Below are 20,248 nucleotides of genomic sequence, written 5' to 3' on the forward strand. Positions count from 1 at the left end.
CATCCTACCCCACAATTGCTATTAACTGTAACATTGTTAGAGTTTAGTTACAAGTGCCTGTTCAGTGTTTGTTCTTTCCAAACAACGCTGCTGAGATGTGACATTTCTATTTTTTAATTTGTCCTTTGTTACTGTTAAAACAATGGCAGCTCAGAAATTCGCCAAGTAATTTATTTAACAGTGAGTTAGTCATGGCAAGCATTGAAAAAAAAATAATAATAATAATAAAAAAAATAAAATTCACATGAAGGTTTTAGTTATTGCAACATTTTATGATTTTCGTAATGGTCTAACTCAAGAACAGTGCCACTCATCTGCTCTGCACTGTTTTAATTTATTTCATCTCTATACATGATTTAAAATAACAAGTAATATTTTACAGTTATTGCTTAACAACAGCTGTAAGTGTACAGATAATGTGTGTATAGTTATAAAAGGCCAGCTGTGAGTGGGATTTGACTCCTGCAGTACATAAAGAAAATGTCAATTTTGGGAAATCTTGATTGTACTAAAGCTGCTTGGGTTTCTATCCCACATTAACAATGCAAAATATTTGCTCACTGAGAAGAAACAAAAATAATTTCATGTTGTCTTCTTAATCTGTAGTACTTTGACATTAAATTTAAGTTACTTTGTTGCACAATAAACTAAATTTCTCAAATTCTCACACAGTTTCTTCTGCATAGTTTTCAGAGGCAGAAAGCTGATCTCTGTTCTCTGCAATGGGAGCATCAAGGGAAAAGTATATTAGTGATTTTGCCAGTCAGTATTAGTAGCACATTCTGGTTTGTACTGGAAAATACACCAAGACCACAAATTCAAGAAAACAAATGTTCAAGACAATCTTAATTCAGTCTGGCAGTCACAGTGTGGGTAGCCTGGGTATCTTTCACATCTATGAAAAGACCAAAAAGTTAATTTACTGAAGTAAGAAATCCTTTTTGAAATGGGAGAATATTCCTTTTCCCCCACTTACACAACTGAAAAGATTTTCAAAAACCTTTCCAGAGAAATTTCGACTTCTGAGGTTGATACCATAACCACTTCTCAGAGGTGCTTGCTGATGAGTGTACCGGAGTTTGACAGACCAAAAACTTCATTTACCACTTTGATGATGTTTCCTCCATGATCTTTATGCAGAATATATTCCACAGCTTAGGCAATGTGACGTGAAAATAGCTGTGCAGCCATTCCGACATGCACATCCCTGACATTGACACGACCTTCTGATATATGATATGTGAGCAGGAGATTGTCTATTAATGTCTTTGTACACATAGTACTATCAGGCAGGGTGACTCTGTCAAATAAAATGATTTCAGAATAATTTCAGCAAATCTGGTACTGGAAATTTGTGGTAAGATCTTATGGGACCAAACTGCTGAGGTCATCATTGGTCCCTAAGCTTACACCCATGCCCGAGGGAGGACTCGAACCTCCGACAGAAGGAGCCGCATGAACCGTGACATGACACCTCAGACCGCGGGGCTACCCTGCACGGTCGCAAATCTGGTACTCAATTTTCCTTTATTGTCCACTGATTTAACAAAAATTGTCTAAGAAAAGGATACACAAAGTTGTTACCAAACGTTTGAATTTTTTGCTACCTTACCACATGTAACAGAAATGATAAAAACTACAACTCCTTGAAATTGTGTTATGATTGGCTGTAATAAATTACTTGTCATTGTGACATCAGCATTTTAATATATTGGCAACTTCCACTTTGAAAATAAATTTTGTATCGCAACTACACGAACATTCTTGTGTGGTCCCAATATCATACTGTTGGATGAATCATAGCTCATACAACTATCAATGTTCATTTCATCAAATCCCATTGCTTCAAATTGTGTAAAAATGTTATTGACCTATCTTTAATTAAACCTAGTACTTCTTTTAAAATGTCTGGTTGACACTTAAATAGTATTGTCTATTTTGGTGTATTGAATGGCAGTCCAAAGGATATACTTTTTTCAATAGATAATCATATGCTTATGAACACAATGCTCTGAAAGTAATGGCATTTTCATTATTCCCCTTCAACAGACAGCAAATTTGTCCTCGGGTGGAACATTGAGACAGTATAGTGTTCTGCCAGGTTACCTCTTACCCAGAAAAGTCTTAAACTGTTATACTACACAGCAGTCACTGTTTAGTTGCTGGCACACCTTTTGGCCAATGTGTGCCAGGTAATTTCTCTGCGACAAGTACCAAACATTAATTCACACACTCATGCAACCAAGCTACCCCACAGTCTTTCCATCCCCTGCCACTCATCTGCTCTGCACTGTTTTAATTTATTTCATCTCTATGCATGACTTAAAATAACAAGTAATATTTTACAGTTATTGCTTAACAACAGCTGTAAGTGTACAAATAATGTGTGTATAGTTATAAAAGGCCAGCTGTGAGCGGGATTTGACTCCTGCAGTACATAAAGAAAATGTCAACTTTCATGAAATGAAAGTGCAAATGTGGCAGTTTTTATTTGTCGCAGATGGCAAATATCTGTGGCAGAATGGAAATAATTGTCATAAATTCACACAGTTATAGCATCGGCAACCAGTGTGTGTGTGTGTGTGTGTGTGTGTGTGTGTGTGTGTGTGTGTGTGTGTGTGTGTGTGTGTGTGAGGGGGGGGGGGGGGGATGGGTGTCTAATTACAACGAACTCCTCCTTGGCCAAAAGCTTTCTTGTTTGACAGTCTTCTTGTTGTGCCTATCTGCGACTCAGCATCTCCGCTATATGGTGAGTAGCAACTATCCTTTTAATAATATTGTCATTATTCCAGCCTGGATTATTTTTATTTATTTTTTTTTTTTTTACACGCACAAAATTTCTTATGACCTACTATTCTTCCACAATTAAAAGCTCTCTCATCTGATATACTGCTAGGCGAAAAAGTAAATCATATTTATTCCACATAATTTATATGTGGTAACTAAAAATTGAATTTTAGCTCCAAAACACTGCTGAACTCAGATAGGAAAACAAAATATTGTGACTGCTAATAGTACACAGATAGTCAACATGTTTGTTGCCATTTATTCTGATTACTTGTTGGTATGTGCTCCAATGGATCGCTCTTACCTCAAAAATGTACGTTTGGCGAAAGCTGGGAGTGTAGAACAGGAAAAATTTACAAGGAGCTTTCTGCACGGGTAAGAGTTGTGGGGTAAGGTGATACAATTTGGGGTACACAATAGATTTTCACTATGCGGTGGAGTGTGTGCCAATCTGAAAGTTCTGGGCAAATTCCAACCCAGAACCTCACCTTTCATAGGCATAACTCTTACCCACTGAGCTATCTCAGTGTGACTCATGAATAGCACTGCTTGTGAAAGGTGAGGTTCCAGCCTCAAGTCATGGTGTAGCACAAAGTTTTGATCTGTAGGGTTGTTATGTTGTATGGACAATGGTTGCAAATTATTACCCTGAGAATTTTCTGAGTTGTATAACGTACATGGAGAAGCCTCGGGAGTTGTGCACTACATTTCCATGCAAAGAAAGAGTTTAGTTACACAATAATCATGTTTCCAATAGTGGAGCCATACCATATCTGCACTCCTGATTTCAATGATAGATATCACGGGCCTACTGCTTACTTTCTTGTCAGCCAATTTGTTCATAAATATCTTTTCCCCAGCTATCAGAAACTACCAATGCATCATCTATGTAGAGGACCATCAAACAATGAGGGTGGATCATTTTTCATGTCTACTGATTTTTTAAAAAAATCAGTACGGTTTAGGGCTGTTACGTTAAAATTTCAGCTGCAGATATGCCATTATGTAGGGATACTAGATTCTCCCTCTCTCATTCACCTGGCACCACAACCGTTACCCAACCTTAATACCAGCAAGTCGCACCACCCTGCCAGCCAGAAGCTGCAGGAAACAACTTCACTGCCATCCCCGGTAAAGCTGGTAACAAGAACCTTTTTTCGTCTGAGGGGACACACTACTCTGCTGTGTCCGAGTCCAGAAAACCACAAAGAGATGCCCTCCAAGTCACATTCGGTTGCGGATCTTGGAAGGTATCATTTCATTACTGATAGTATAAAGTGTCTTTGTGTACAACACTTAAAAGTAGTATACCTGGGGAGATGAATGAAGAATTTGTTTGCTTCACTAACACAGGAGAGAATCCCATAAAACTGACTGTGTGCAAAGCAACTGACTAAGGTGCACATCTGCAACACGCAGCATCTGGCCTTGTGCTTTGTTTACAGTCATGGCATAACATAGGCTTGCTGGGAATTGTACATGTTTAAAGTGAAATGCTAAACTGTTAGGAATAAGTGGAATCTGGAGTATAAAAACTCCCTAGCCTGCACTACTTCCTGCCAAAATTTCCACTTATATGACGTTACACTGGTGAAAAGCTTCTGTAAGTGAAAAATTCTGGGGATAAAGATTATGTATGACACTCTCAGAGTTATATGTCATGCCTCGATTTCAGAAGGAATTTCCAAAGATCGAGTTACAGCCTGATGATGTTGAGTCACAGTGACTCTCATCTCACGATCTTCAATGGATTCTTCAGCCAGCATTGTCCTCTGTCTTTTAGCTGTTCTGGTGCATTAAGAAAGAATCTATTGTTTTCTTAGCATTTTTATTCATAAACAAAACGAAATCAATATGTAATCAGCAAGCACCAAAAATCACAAAGCAAACTTAATAAATTTGCTTTCCCTAGAAAAGAACGTATATAAAACCTATCAAAATGAGCAAAGCAATGTCATTGTTTTTAATACAGAAAGCAAAATCAGTAAATCCATATATCCTAGCCAAGTAAATTTGCTATTAGTTTTTATTCATAAAAATAAGACTGCAGCACTTAGTTCTGTCACTAATGTAAACTTCCGAAAATACATCTTTCATCGAGTTAAAAACTTAACAGCACTGTCTATTGGTTCTTTGGTGTACTACTTAGCTATTCATTTGTTTACTATGTCATGTTGATTAAACATTCAAACTACTAATCGGAGCAGATGAAACTTTAAATTGCAATTTTGTTCTTCTTCTTGTTCCTTCCTTCCTTCCTTCCTGAAATGAAGCCTAGACTTTGCACCAAGTTATACTCAGTTTTCCTGTCAGAACACCTATGAAAATTTGTATACTAGTTCTGGAGATAAGAGTATTCAAACAGATAGACACGATGGTCTTACAGTTTTATTATTAGTGGAAATGTGCTTGGCTTCCAGCAGCTTGGAAGTAGCCTTGTACAGAGTCAGTTCAGTTTTAGTCAGGATGCTTTGCAATAGTATGCTCATGGTTGCTTCAGTCATTTTTACTACATGATTATGCCTCTTGCTCCACAAGCAGCCAGAACCACAATTTCTTCAATGGTGATGTGGTACAATTTGTCACACTGTTCATTTTTGCAATCATATCCATAACTCTTTGTGGCTAATCACCTTCTTTCTTATTACTTACCTACAGAAGTTCATATAAAGACACCAAATGACACACTCTATGGACTGTACGAGTTATCATTTGTCTTTTTAATTTTTTTCCATGTATTTTTATTTTCCTACAGCAAAATTGCTTCATGCCAAGTAATCTAGACTTGTGGGTTTATTTCGTTCCAACTGTGTAATGAAACTACCCCCCATTCATTGTGTTTTAGATGAACAACATAGTTTGATTTTTTTAAAGTGCTTTGGGTTACTAGCCTGAAGCTTTCCCCCTGTTCCCTCATTTCTCTATATCAGTAATTCTGCCAATCTAAACAATTGCAGTAAGAGAACAGCTCTTACGACTCCATGGTCAGTGAACAGAAGACTGGCAGGTAACAATTACTTTATCTTCTAATGGGAAACAGTAAGATGAAGGACAGCTGATTATTTCAATCACTCTCCCAAAAGCAACAATGACATCTTACAGCATATACAAGCTCAGGTTGTGTGATTTTCCTGTTATTGCTTCAACCTTGCTGATCCCTGTTTTGGTAGTTGTATTAACATTGTTTAACACTTTTAGTGACTCATAAAATAATAAATGGATAAGACTGTAGTTCAAGCTTACCAAGACTATGTGGTTGTCTACTCCATACATCTCAAGCCATTTCACTTTGTTTAGGTAATTCATTTCAGCCTGGGCAGGAGTCAGTCCTCTGGAATTCAAGAGATAACCACAAGAGTAAAATAAACAGAAAATCATTTACGACAGAAACACTAAGGGCACGCATCTTCATGAAATGAATTCCACTGTAACTGTGATTTTATATGAAAGATTATTTATTTATGTCCTCTCGCTATATACGTACATCAAGTGAAACCTTGGGTTAAACGATGGTTTAGTAATTTCCCTATAAAATATTTACTATAGTTTTCACTGTGAGTCACATTGTTCTTTCTTGAAAGAACTCACATTTATATAAAATAAACAAGACGGCATGGCAGTACAGCCGGTATACACATTGCTAAATGTACTAGAATTGCTATGTTCATTGCTTTCTGCTTTTAGATATTGCATTTATTGCTTGGAATTTATTCTGGACACTTAATACTCTACTTTATAAGCTACCACGTGAATAAAGTGATGTTTCTGGGGATTCCATGGTAGGAATTATTTGTGAAATGGCATGAATGAAAGAGCAACTATAGTACCTGAATAGAATATGTTTAGAAGACAAAAATTCATGAAGTAATGTAACTAGATTCTCAACTGCCCTAGAACCCACTGTAAAAATGGAATATTACTGTTGAGAGGACTAAGAAATTGCAAAATAATTAGAATATAATAATTTAAAAAAGAACAAATTACAAGGGATAATTCAGTGGGACTTCATGCCAGTTGAAACAAAAAACTTAAAACATTTTGAAATTTTCACAGTCTTTATCCCATTATCTAATATTTATGAGATGTGTTCATATTTACCAATGTGGTTTTCATGTCACTGTTGGAAATAAATCATCACAGAACAAAAATGTATCATAAAATAAAAGCTTTGAAACTCACAGAAGTAGCACTAACACCCACTTCAAGAAAAAGAAGAGCTTTTGTCATCTAGGCAACACAAATAAACCAGCAGTAGCTATGTGCTGGGGTCAGGTTGGTCACCAAATACAATTCTGTGGAACTGAAGATCTGTCACATATAGTAATTACTGTACACAAATTACTGTCCAGATAGACTGAACAAAATTATAAATCTGAGAAAAGCTTGGAGAGAAAACGGGAAGAGATATTAGGTAAGTGGTTTCACATAACACAAACAGCATTCAACCATCTGCTGAAGGAGCTAAAGAAGCCAAATCAGTTCCACTTGCTGATCTTTGGCTGAATTCAGATGACACAGTAGCTCTTCTTTTTACGTGTAGCACCAAGGGCACACAGATGACTACAGTAACAATGGATTTGTAAGAAGTCAATAATGTAAACCATTCTGTGTATTCTAATTGACTGCTGTACACAAATTTCTTTAGATTTGGGAAGTTCTTGCATGTACTTTTGCCTGACTCTGAATGAAGATGGCAGACTCAACTTTTATTTCATTTGCCAAGGACATCTACGTTATTTTGGCAACAAGCTTTCTGCTCACAAGTAAATGCTCATAACATCTGAGGGTATTTGATTTATAATTAAAAATATTTTAAGTGTGCAGCCTGTTTAAATGCCAGGTGCATGATCTACAATACTGACATTAACAACACATTTTCCGAAACTTTGGTCTCTGATTTCTGCTATATTTCTCTTCAAAAAGCCTCCACAAATAATGCAGAACATGGGTCACTTGTCATTACTGTAACCCACAGTTATAAATTTCAAAACTTTACACAGCAAACAGGGGTGCAGCACCACCACAAACAGCATTAATGTCACTGTGATTTCTTTACACTTTACATTTGTTCGTGTGGCAATTTTGTTGTTGTCCACATCCAGTCAGAAAAGGACATTAGATGAAGGCTGAAATCAACTACCTCAACTCCTGAGCCACGAAATTATTCTTCTTCTTTCCTGTCTATGTCTGCTGATTATTTTACCTTTAAGTGTTAAGATGAAGGAGCCTATACCTTGAAAAGGCGCGCAATGAAATAGCCAAGGTATTCATGTTTCCTTTTCTTTTTAGTGGTTGTAATTTTTAAGTATTTTTCAATTGTCCTAAGTATTTTGTAGTCACAAATGCAGACAGTCCAGCATAATCCAAATCGTATCTATATGTTCACATCTAAAAAGCATCCATATTGTTCAGTTTATCTCATTTAATGAACATGTTTCTGTTCATTACAGACAAACCATGACGACATAGCATTTAAATACCTTTACTTCTATCTGTATGTTTAGATGTCCACGAACCCACGCGAATTGTAAATGGTTGCGAAAACACACTTGACCTCTTAGCCACAAACAATCCAGAGCTAATAGAGAGCATCATGACTGATACAGGGATTAGTGATCACAAGGTCGTTGTAGCTAGGCTCAATACCGTTTCTTCCAAATCCACCAGAAACAAACGCAAAATAATTTTATTTAAAAAAGCGGATAAAGTGTCACTAGAAGTCTTCCTAAGAGATGATCTCCATTCCTTCCGAACTGACTATGCAAATGTAGACGAGATGTGGCCCAAATTCAAAGATATAGTAGCAACAGCAATTGAGAGATTCATACCTCATAAAATGGTAAGAGATGGAACTGATCCCCCTTGGTACACAAAACAGGTCCGAAGGATGTTGCAGAGGCAACAGAAAAAGCTTGCGACGTTCAGAAGAACGCGAAATCCCAAAGATTGGCTAAAATTTACAGACGCGCGAAATTTGGCACGGACTTTAATGTGAGATGCCTTTAATAGGTTCCACAACGAAACATTGTCTTGAAATTTGGTACAAAATCCGAAGAAATTCTGGTCGAATGTAAAGCACACAAGCGCCAAGACGCAGTCAATACCTTCACTGCGCAGTGCCGATGGTACTGTTACTGACAACTATGCCGCTAAAGCGGAGATATTGAACGCAGTTTTCCGAAATTCCTTCTCCAGGAAAGACGAATGGAATATTCCAGAATTTGAAACACGAACAGCTACTAGCATGAGTTTCTTAGAAGTAGATACCTTAGGGGTTGCGAAGCAACTCAAATTGCTTGATACGTGCAAGTCTTCAGGTCCAGATTGTATACCGATTAGGTTCCTTTCAGCTTACACTGATACAATAGCCCCCTACTTAGCAATCATATACAACTGCTCGCTCACCAATAGATCTGTACCTACAGATTGGAAAATTGCGCAGGTCGCACCAGTGTTTAAGAAAGGTAGTAGGAGTAATCCATCGAACTATAGACCTATATCATTGGCGTCGGTTTGCAGTAGGGTTTTGGAGCATATACTGTATTCAAACGTTATGAATCACCTCGAAGGGAACGATCTATTGATACGTAATCAGCATGGTTTCAGAAAACATCGTTCTTGTGCAACGCAGCTAGCTCTTTATTCACACGAAGTAATGGCCGCAATTGACAGGGGATCTCAAGTTGATTCTGTATTTCTAGATTTCCAGAAAGCTTTTGACACCGTTCCTCACAAGCGACTTCTAATCAAGCTGCGGGCCTACGGGGTATCGTCTCAGTTGTGCGACTGGATTCGTGATTTCCTGTCAGGAAGGTCGCAGTTTGTAGTAATAGACGGCAAATCATCGAGTAAAACTGAAGTGATATCAGGTGTTCCCCAGGGAAACGTCCTGGGACCTCTGCTGTTCCAGATCTATATAAATGACCTGGGTGACAATCTGAGCAGTTCTCTTAGGTTGTTCGCAGATGATGCTGTAATTTACCGTCTAGTAAGGTCCTCTGAAGACCAGTATCAGTTGCAAAGCGATTTAGAAAAGATTGCTGTATGGTGTGGCAGGTGGCAGTTGACCCTAAATAACGAAAAGTGTGAGGTGATCCACACGAGTTCCAAAAGAAATTCGTTGGAATTCGATTACTCGATAAATAGTACAATTCTCAAGGCTGTCAATTCACCTAAGTACCTGGGTGTTAAAATTACGAACAACTTCAGTTGGAAAGACCACATAGATAATATTGTGGGGAAGGTGAGCCAAAGGTTGCGTTTCATTCGCAGGACACATAGAAGATGCAACAAGTCCACTAAGGAGACACCTTACACTACACTCGTTCGTCCTCTGTTAGAATATTGCTGTGCGGTGTGGGATCCTTACCAGGTGGGATTGACGGAGGACATCGAAAGGGTGCAACAAAGGGCATCTCGTTTTGTATTATCATGTAATAGGGGAGAGAGTGTGGCAGATGTGATACGTGAGTTGGGATGGAAGTCATTAAAGCAAAGACGTTTTTCGTCACGGCGAGATTTATTTACGGAATTTCAGTCACCAACTTTCTCTTCCGAATGCGAAAATATTTTGTTGAGCCCAACCTATATAGGTAGTTTTTTTTTTTTTTTAGGGCGCAAAACTTCTATGGTCATTAGCGCCCAGCCCGTGTCTTAGGAAACAGTAGAAAACCGAAATTGAAAACCAGCAGCAATGGGAACGAAGTCATAAAATTGGAGAAACTAAAAGCAGAAGGAATGCTTAAAAATCCACTACAGAAAGGGGTTGGTTGTCCCCAAAAAAGGCTTCAAATGACTGACGTCATTTCACTGTCACTAATAAACTGGAGAACGCGTTCGGCTGAGCGCGTGTCATCTGCTAAAATCGACGATAGATCAGGCGATAGCTGTAGACGGGAGCGTAACGGATTAAAATAGGGGCATTCAATTAAAAGGTGTCTTACCGTCCACAGCTGAGAGCAGTGGGGACAGAGTGGGGGAGGATCGCCGCTTAAAAGATGTCGATGGCTAAAAAGACAGTGCCCTATCCGGAGTCTAGCTAAAATTACCTCCTCCCGACGACGCGTTCGGGAGGAAGAGGTCCAAGCGCAAGGAAGGGCTTTCACTTCCCGCAATTTATTATGGGGAAGTGTTGACCATGCACGTGCCATAAATGAGCAACTTTGCAACATAAAATGCTCCGTAGATCGGTGAAGGGAATCGACTGAATAGCTGGCCGAGGAAGAGAGACTACAGCCTTGGCTGCTATATCGGCCGCCTCATTCCCACAGATACCAGCCTGTCCCGGGAGCCAGAGGAACGCCACCGAGACGCCCCCCAGGTGGAGCAAGTGCAGACAGTCCTGAATCCGGTGGACCAGAGGGTGCACAGGGTAAAGAGCTTGGAGACTGAGGAGAGAGCAGAGAGAATCTGAGCAGATAATGTACTGTATCCGCTGATGGTGGCGGATGTAGTGGACAGCCTGGAGAACAGCGTAAAGCTCCGCAGTATAAACCGAACACTGGTCGGGAAGCCGAAAGTGATTTGGGGTGTCGCCAACAATATAGGCACTCCCTACACCTAACGATGTTTTCGAGCCGTCGGTGTAAATAAATGTGGCGTCCGTCATTTGTGTACATAGAGCAGCAAATGCCCGACGATAAACAAGTGTAGGGGTACCATCCTTGGGAAATCGACAAAGGTCACGGAGCAGGCAGATCCGGGGACGGAGCCAAGGCGGTGCTGTACCCCAAGTTGTCAAGAAGGTTTGAGGAAAGCGGAAGGAAAGAGAATGGAGCAGTTGACGGAAGCGGACTCCCGGGGGTAGTAGGGAGGAGGAGCGGCCTGCATACCCTACATCAAAGGAGGCGTCGAAAAAAAGGTCATGGGCTGGATTAGCAGGCATGGAAGACAGATGGCTAGCGTAACGACTCAGGAGGACTGCTCGCCGATTGGACAGCGGAGGTTCAGCAGTCTCAGCGTAAAGGCTTTCCACAGGGCTAGTGTAAAAAGCTCCAGACACTAAACATAATCCACGGTGGTGGATAGAGTCGAGACGCCGAAGAATAGACGGCCGAGCAGAGGAGTAGACAATGCTTCCATAGTCCAATTTCGAGCGCATTAAGGCGCGATAGAGGCGGAGAAGGACCACTCGGTCCGCTCCCCAGGAGGTACCATTCAGGATACGGAGGGTGTTAAGGGATCGCAGACAGCGAGCCGAAAGATAGGAAACGTGGGAGGACCAGCACAGTTTTCTGTGAAACATAAGACCCAAGAATTTAGCGACGTCTGAAAACGGAAGGTTGACAGGACCTAGATGTAAGGAGGGCGGAAGAAACTCCTTACGTCGCCAAAAATTAACACAAACGGTCTTACTGTGTGAGAAACGGAAGCCGGTTTCGATGCTCCAAGAGTGGAGGCGATCGAGACATCCTTGAAGACGACGTTCAAGAAGGCTGGTCCGTTGAGAGCTGTAGTAGATCGCAAAATCGTCCACAAAGAGGGAGCCCGAGACATCAGGAAGGAGACAATCCATAATTGGATTTATGGCGATGGCAAACAGTACAACACTCAGCACGGAGCCCTGGGGTACCCCGTTTTCTTGGGAGAAAGTACGGGAGAGAGTAGTGTTCACCCGCACCCTAAACGTGCGCTCTGCCATAAATTCGCGGAGAAAAAGGGGCAGCCGGCCTCGAAAGCCCCAAGAGAACAGTGTGCGGAGGATGCCTGTCCTCCAACAGGTATCGTATGCTCTCTCCAGATAAAAAAATATTGCTACCGTTTGACGTTTCCGGAGAAAATTGTTCATGATATAAGTGGAGAGAGCAACAAGATGGTCAACTGCAGAACGATGCTTTCGGAATCCGCATTGGGCTGGTGTTAGAAGACTGCGGGATTCCAGCCACAAAGCTAAACAGTAATTCACCATACGCTCCAAAACCTTACAGACACTACTCATGAGAGAAATGGGGCGATAGCTAGAGGGTAGATGTTTGTTCTTTCCAGGTTTCGGAATGGGAACGACAATAGCTTCCTGCCATCGTCTGGGAAAGGTACTGTCGGTCCAAATTCGATTATAAAGGCAAAGGAGGTAACGCAGACTATGGGTTGATAAACACAGCAACATTTGGACATGGATACCATCCGGTCCTGGGGCAGAGGAGCGAGAAGAAGAGAGGGCATGTTGGAGTTCCCGCATGGAGAAAACAGTATTGTAGCTTTCGTGATTGTGAGAGGAGAAAGCAAGATGTCGCACTTCCGCTGCACGTTTCTTCGGGAGAAACGCTGGCGGGTAATTTGAAGAGCTCGAAATCTCAGCAAAGTGCTGACCCAACGAGTTAGAAATTGCGATGGGGTCCACTAATGTGTCATGCGCGACAGTGAGCCCAGAGACTGGGGAGAAACTAGGCGCGCCTGAGAACCGTCAAAGCCGACTCCAAACTTCCGAGGAGGGAGTGAAGGTGTTAAACGAGCTAATAAAGAATTTCCAGCTTGCCTTCTTGCTATCGCGGATGACATGACAGCATCGCGCTCGGAGCTGCTTATAGAGGATACAGTTGGCCAAAGTAGGATGGTGGCGGAAAACGCGGAGAGCACGTCGCCGCTCACGTAGTGCATCACGGCATGCCTCGTTCCACCAAGGAACTGGGGGGCGCCGGGGCAATTCGGAGGTGCGTGGTATTGAATGTTCCGCAGCTGTAAGAATAACGTCGGCAATATGTGTGACCTCATCGTCGACGCTGGGAAAGTGACGGTCATCGAATGTCGCTAGAGACGAAAAAAGTGTCCAATCGGCTTGGACAAACTTCCAGCGTCGCGGGCGCATGTAGGGCAGTTGAGGCTGCAGTCTAAGGACACATGGAAAGTGGTCACTCGAGTGTGTATCAACAAGGGCGAACCATTCGAAGCGCCGAGCTAGCGGAACAGTACCGACTGCAAGGTCCAAATGAGATAAATTTGTCGTGGAGGCAGACAAAAATGTAGGGACCCCAGTGTTGAGGCAAACTAGATCTGCTTGGTGGAAGACGTCTAGCAATAGTGAGCCACGTGGACAAGGATGTGGAGATCCCCAAAGCGGGTGGTGGGCATTGAAGTCCCCAACCAGCAAATATGGGGGTGGAAGCTGACCAAGAAGATGAAGGAGATCAGCTCGTGCCATTGGTGTGGACGATGGAATGTATACAGTACAAAGAGAGAACGTGTATCCGGAAAGGGAAAGACGGAAGGCGACAGTTTGGAAGGAGGTGTTTAAATGGATTGGGTGATAATGGAGAGTTTCATGGAGCAGAATCATGAGTCCTCCATGTGCTGGAGTGCCTTCAACAGAGGGGAGATCATATCGGACGGACTGAAAATGAGGGAGAACAAAGTGGTCATGGGGACGCAGCTTTGTTTCCTGAAGACAGAAGATGACCGACGAGTAGGATTGTAAGAGGATCGACAATTCATCCCGATTGGCTCGAATACCGCGGATATTCCAGTGGATAATGGACATAGGGTGAACAGAAAATGGAGGAATGTGACCAAGGTCGCTGTCAACTCAACGACTGCTCTGAGCTTGCGACCGACAGCATGGAATGGCATTCAGCCGAAGGCAGAAGATCCTGATCCATAGGTTGGTCAGGAGCAGCTCCTGCCACCAGCGACCGGCCGGTTGATCGGCCGCCAGCAGTGCGCCTCGGCGACACAGAAGACGGCCGAGGGCGATTTCCGCCAGGTGGCGCTGTAGATGGGACACGCCTTGGCGGAGAAGGAGAGGAACTGGGTTTCTTTGTAGCCTTCTTGGAAGTATGATGTTTAAAGGAAGGAGGAACCGATGGTTGGGAAGTTGCCGTACGTAAAAACTCTTCACGAGTATGCTCTTTTTTCGAAGTCTTGGTGTCCGACTTTTGGGCTCAAGATTTAGCAGAACTCGATGAAGGGTGAGCCAGAGAGTGGGCAGGAGAAAGTGGTGAGGTTGAACGTGCGATCTTTGCGCTGGCCGATCTGATGACCGTGGCACTAAAGGTGAGGTCGCATGTCTGCGTGGCCACCTCCTTTGTTGGCCGATGAGAAGCAAGGACAGCGCTGTATTTTCCTTTCTGAGGCACGGTGGGCTGTCGACTGGCGAATAATTTTCGAGCAGCAAAGGTCGACACCTTTTCCTTCACTCTTATTTCCTGGATGAGCTTTTTGTCCTTAAAAACTTGGCAATCTCTAGAGGATGCAGCGTGGTCACCCATACAGTTGATACAGCGAGGGGATGGAGGTGGACAAGCACCCTCATGGGCATCCCTGCCACACGTAACACATTTGGCCGGATTAGAACAGGACTGGCTGGTGTGATTGAAGCGCTGGCACCGATAGCAACGCGTAGGGTTTGGGACGTAAGGACGAACGGAAATTATCTCATAGCCGGCTTTGATTTTCGATGGGAGTTGCACTTTGTCAAATGTCAAAAACACAGTGCGGGTTGGAATGATGTTCGTGTCAACCCTTTTCACAACCCTATGAACAGCCGTTACGCCCTGGTCTGACAGGTAGTGCTGAATTTCTTCGTCAGACAATTCATCGAGGGAGCGTGTATAAACGACTCCACGCGAGGAATTTAAGGTACGGTGCGGTTCCACCCGGACAGGGAAAGTGTGTAGTAGTGAGGTACGCAGCAATTTTTGGGCCTGGAGGGCACTGACTGTTTCTAACAACAGGGTGCCATTCCGTAATCTGGAACAAGACTTTACTGGACCTGCAATTGCGTCGACACCTTTCTGAATAATGAAAGGGTTGACCATGGAGAAGTCGTGACCTTCGTCAGACCGAGAAACAACAAGGAACTGTGGCAACGATGGAAGAACTGACTGTGGCTGATACTCAGTGAACTTACATTTGTGAGCAGACATAGTGAAAGGTGAGGAAACCATTGCGGAAGAATCCCCCATGATTACCGGCGTCTCCGATGGCGCGCTCCTCCCTTGTGGGGGCCCTCTCTGAGGGCACTCCCGCCTTAGGTGATTGTTCACACCTCAGGTCACACCTCCCGACAAACGGACGGAGGGACCAATCGGCACTTTCGGAAGGTATCAGCTCGGGTAATCACCCCTCCCTGGGCCTGGCCGTTACCAGGGGGTACGTACGTGTCCTACCTGTCTACCCGGGGTGGGGAATTACGCGTTACCCCGTCACCGGCTACGCATGGAAGTGCGTGGGTCGGCCTTCAGACACGCACAGGGAGGAAGAAAGAGAAAGGGAAAGGAAAGAAGAGAGGTCTCAAACGCCGCAGCGGAGAAAAGGGTAGAGAGAAGAGGTAAGGAAAAGAGAAGGACAAAGGAAGGATGAAGACTTACAAGCAAGGAAGGCGAAGAAAGTAGTATATTTACAAGCGTCCGTCTCCGGACGTAGGCACAAACCATAACCCCAGAGGGGGAGAAAGGGAAAGAAAGAGCCAGAGGTGAGGGGGGGAGCGAAGATGGGGGATGGGGAAGGATGCGGAAAGGGAGGGTATGCAGCCCGTAAAGGAAGGAAGGCCATATCAGCTCGGGGTCCCGTGCTCGCTACGCACGTATCCACAAAAGAGTTGTGGATCCCCTGGGGGGTATATAGGTAGGAATGATCATCAAAATAGAATAAGAGAAATCAGAGCTCGAATGGAAAGGTTTAGGTGTTCGTTTTTCCCGTGTGTGTGTGTGTGTGTGTGTGTGTGTGTGTGTGTGTGTGTGTGTGTGTGGGCGCGCGCGCGCGGAGGGGGTCACGGAGAGCAAGGCATGTAAGTCCAGTGTGCTAACCACTATAGGTAGTTAAATAGTTAAAAAAGCTGGTTTCTGAGTCTCAAGAAGACAGGCATCAAGCTCCAACAATAGACGGATGTGTAATGAAATACTGTTGTATTCAAACTAGAGGTTGACAGCTCCTTTACTTAAAGATACCTTTTATGATTGCTGCAGAGTGCAGAAAGATGTGTTGAATTGATATTCAATGTGGGAGGTGTGTCAAATTTTAACCTCTTCTGAAAAAGGAAGACAAACAGAGTAAAGCTCGAAATGTATTTTTTATATATGTATTCCACTGTAATTGCAATTGAATTCTAGCTCTGGTGGACCACACACATTAAAAATGCAATTCATGCAATTTACTGAAGCTGTGGAACGGCATACACAAAAAATATTCCAGATTACAGCACATCTGGAGAAAGATGCACATTACGAACTATTCTTTGCAATGAAACTTAATGTTGCATACCTAGGATCCCTTAACAAAATTCATTGTATTTGTACTCTCATCATATTTGTTGACAACAGCACATTGTATGAGTAGCTTTTAACATTTTCAAATTGCTGAAATTACTTTTAGGCAAATTGCAGAAAGAAATTATATTCTGTGATGTCAACTAATGTTCAATGCTGTGCTGGCACTGCAGCTCTTAAGACAAGCATCCACTTTGTATTAGTGATATGTGCTTAAATATAATAAGGAAAATTCTGGTACAATGTAGAGTGTTGACTCATCAACAGGCACATACAAAAGAGAACAACTTGCTAGCTTTCAGGCTAAATATTTTGTTGGGCTAGAGCACGCACACAAACCCCCTCCACCTGGACACACAATACTGGGATTGCATTTTGCCAGGTGTACCAGGGAGGGGTGGGGTGGGAGTTGTGTCATATAGAGTGGCGTGGTGTGGCATGGGGAGCAGCAGGAAGCAGGAAAAGGGTTTGGGGTGAGTAGCTAAATGATCCACATGTACCGGAAAAGGTGTGGTGCAGTGCACGATGAAGCTGACATGGAGAAATGGAATGGGAGATGGTGACAGGACAGAGGATGGGTAGCTAAATGATCCACATGTACCGGAAAAGGTGTGGTGCAGTGCACGATGAAGCTGACATGGAGAAATGGAATGCGAGATGGTGACAGGACAGAGGATGGGTAGCTAAATGATCCACATGTACCGGAAAAGGTGTGGTGTAGTGCACGATGAAGCTGACATGGAGAAATGGAATGGGAGATGGTGACAGGACAGAGGATGGGGAAACTGAAATGAGCACCTACCCGCAAAAGGCAAAGGTCCTGAGTGCGAGTCTCGATCCGGCACACAGTTTTAATCTGCCAGGAAGTTTCATATGAAGGGGAAACTGTTGGATGGAGGGCATGGAAACAGTGGGTTAACGGAGACTGAGGTCAAGAGAGTTTTGGGAGCAAAGGATGCGTTGCAAGGGTAGTTCTCATCTGTATAGTTCAGAAAAACTGGTGGTGGAGGTGAGGATCCAGATGGCATGAGTTGTGAAGCACCAACTGAAATGAAGTATGTTGTGCTTAGCTGCATGTTATACCACTGGGTTGTCAACTTTGTTCTTGGCCGCACTTTGGCAGTGGCCATATACTTTGGATAACAGCCGGTCAGTTGTGCAGTGATTGAAGTAGAGTTGATATATGACATGGCTGCTTTCATAGGTGGTCTTGCCTCCAATGGGGTTGGACAAGCCTGTGACAAGAATGGTGTCTGAAGTGCTGGGTCGGTGGATAGGCAAGTCTTGCACCTAGGTCTGTGGCAAGGGGTTGGGAGTAGGAGGGGTGTAGGGATGGACCAGGACGTTGTGCAGGTTGAGTGGATGATGGAATAGCTCTTTATGAGGGATGGTAAGGTTCTTGATTATGATGTCCCTCATTTCTGGGCGTAATTTGCCAGGGCTCTGATTATCTATCAACATGCCCAAAAATGAGGAACGTACTAATGCATCTGCTATTGGGCAAGTTAGAGGTGTTTAACACACTAAACATAAATATAAATTCTGTAAGCTGGATTGTAATTTCTGTGGCAAATGTAGATAACTGCCAATAATCTCTGGTTTTTCCAAATTGCACTCAGTCATTACCAGCTGTGCTCCACGAGGTGCTCACCAATTAGTGTAGATTACGAAAGTAGTGAGCACCATTGCAGTGTGATTAAAATTAAACTGTGAACATACGAACACTAACTCAACAATTACTCTGGTATTCTGCTACTGAGCTGTGTGAGTTTGAAATCCATATTATTTAAATGTGTGATGTGTTTCTAGATCTCTGTAGAAGGTGCTCCAGATATAGGTACAAACATAATACTACTCCAAGGCTGAAACACACAAATTATAGTTGTTTCTTGAAGAAGCACTATATATATATATAACAGCTAATTAAACATTTGTTTACATCCACTTTTGATAACCTACCCCAGCTTTTTATATTCTTCCAACACAGCAATTTCTATCTCTTCTGTTTGATTTGGAACAAAGCGGAATTCAGACACCACTGCTGGAGTATGAACAGCTTCATCATAATCACCTAATTCCGCTACAGCCAAAAGAAATTACACCATTAGGAAAGCAGACAACAGATTTACACTGCAAAATTTCAGTCAATCTAGTCTGTAAGCTTATAACTTAATGCACTACATATATTTTTGTAAGCAATGAAGTTAAAAGGAAGACGTGTAATAACAATAAAAGCACCAAGACGTTCACAGACATCCAAGTGTCACACTAACGTAACTCATGACAATACCTGAAAATAAGAAACATTATTTACTTTTGAGAAAAAATGTGGTTATTTCCATACACAGCAGATCAGAAGCCAGAAAATTATGATGTACATTAGATGTAATATTAATCATTCCAATTCCAGAGATGCTGGATTTTGGGCATGCCAGAGACAATGTCTAAAATGTTTGTGATGGTATTTTATTAACATCATGAGAGGATGACAGCTGGATAGAAAAAGAAAGATAGGAATTGTACAAAAATAAGAAAACACTGAGTGCTGGATGGCTCTAACATACAATGAAGACTGTAGAATAACCATTTAGAGCCTTCATGATAATAAATGAGTACAAGATGAGTGCTGATGAGTGAGCAGGACAGAGAAAGAAAAGAGGGAGACAAATAGATCTGGTATGTCCTGCACTATACTTTACATCAATGAATATCACCTTCCCCCTATTTCCTCCAACACTTTTAGTGATGAGAGTTTTGTCCATCTTGGGTTTTGAGCTGGTTATTGTAAATTATGAAAGGAAAACCGGACACAGTTTAAACCAACTAAGCTGCATAAGATTTGTTGCCATTCATGACAGATTTCATGTGTCACTCACTTTAAAGCAAAGTAAGACCTAGGGTGTAGGACAAATTATCATTCATGACATAGAAATAATGTTCAACTCTTCATATACTTTATGTCCCAAATCAATCTACAGTCATCCAGTTTTATTACCAGCTCTGTCTTTGGTTTCTTCAAGAAAATTATTTATTCTATAAGTTGGAGGATTACATTTCAATTTTGTGTATACTTTTAATGAATAAGCTGCAATTCCAACTATAGAAACATAAGCCTCTACTATCTGTTTTAGCTGTTCTTACAATGAATCATCTATATAATATGTGCAAAGAATTGTAATATGAAATTTCACACTGTCATCTCAATTTCAATACATGATAATATTGCAGCATGTATTACGCATACTGATTTTATCTGTATTTCG

General features: G+C 42.2%; 1 protein-coding gene across 2 annotated transcripts in view; it reads right to left on the reverse strand.

The window, feature by feature from the left end:
- LOC126249035 (band 4.1-like protein 5) overlaps positions 1 to 20,248 on the reverse strand; it is a 165,660-nt gene that overhangs the window by 103,912 nt on the left and 41,500 nt on the right. For both annotated transcript variants that reach the window (XM_049950653.1, XM_049950651.1), the window contains exons 5-6: positions 18,945 to 19,065; positions 6,031 to 6,118 (exon numbers count right to left, since the gene is read on the reverse strand). In XM_049950653.1, the coding sequence (XP_049806610.1) occupies positions 6,031 to 6,118; positions 18,945 to 19,065 (209 nt within the window). The remainder of the gene's footprint in view (positions 1 to 6,030; positions 6,119 to 18,944; positions 19,066 to 20,248) is intronic.

The sequence above is a fragment of the Schistocerca nitens genome, chromosome 3, assembly GCF_023898315.1.
Source record: "Schistocerca nitens isolate TAMUIC-IGC-003100 chromosome 3, iqSchNite1.1, whole genome shotgun sequence".
NCBI classification, from domain to species: Eukaryota; Metazoa; Arthropoda; class Insecta; order Orthoptera; family Acrididae; genus Schistocerca; species Schistocerca nitens.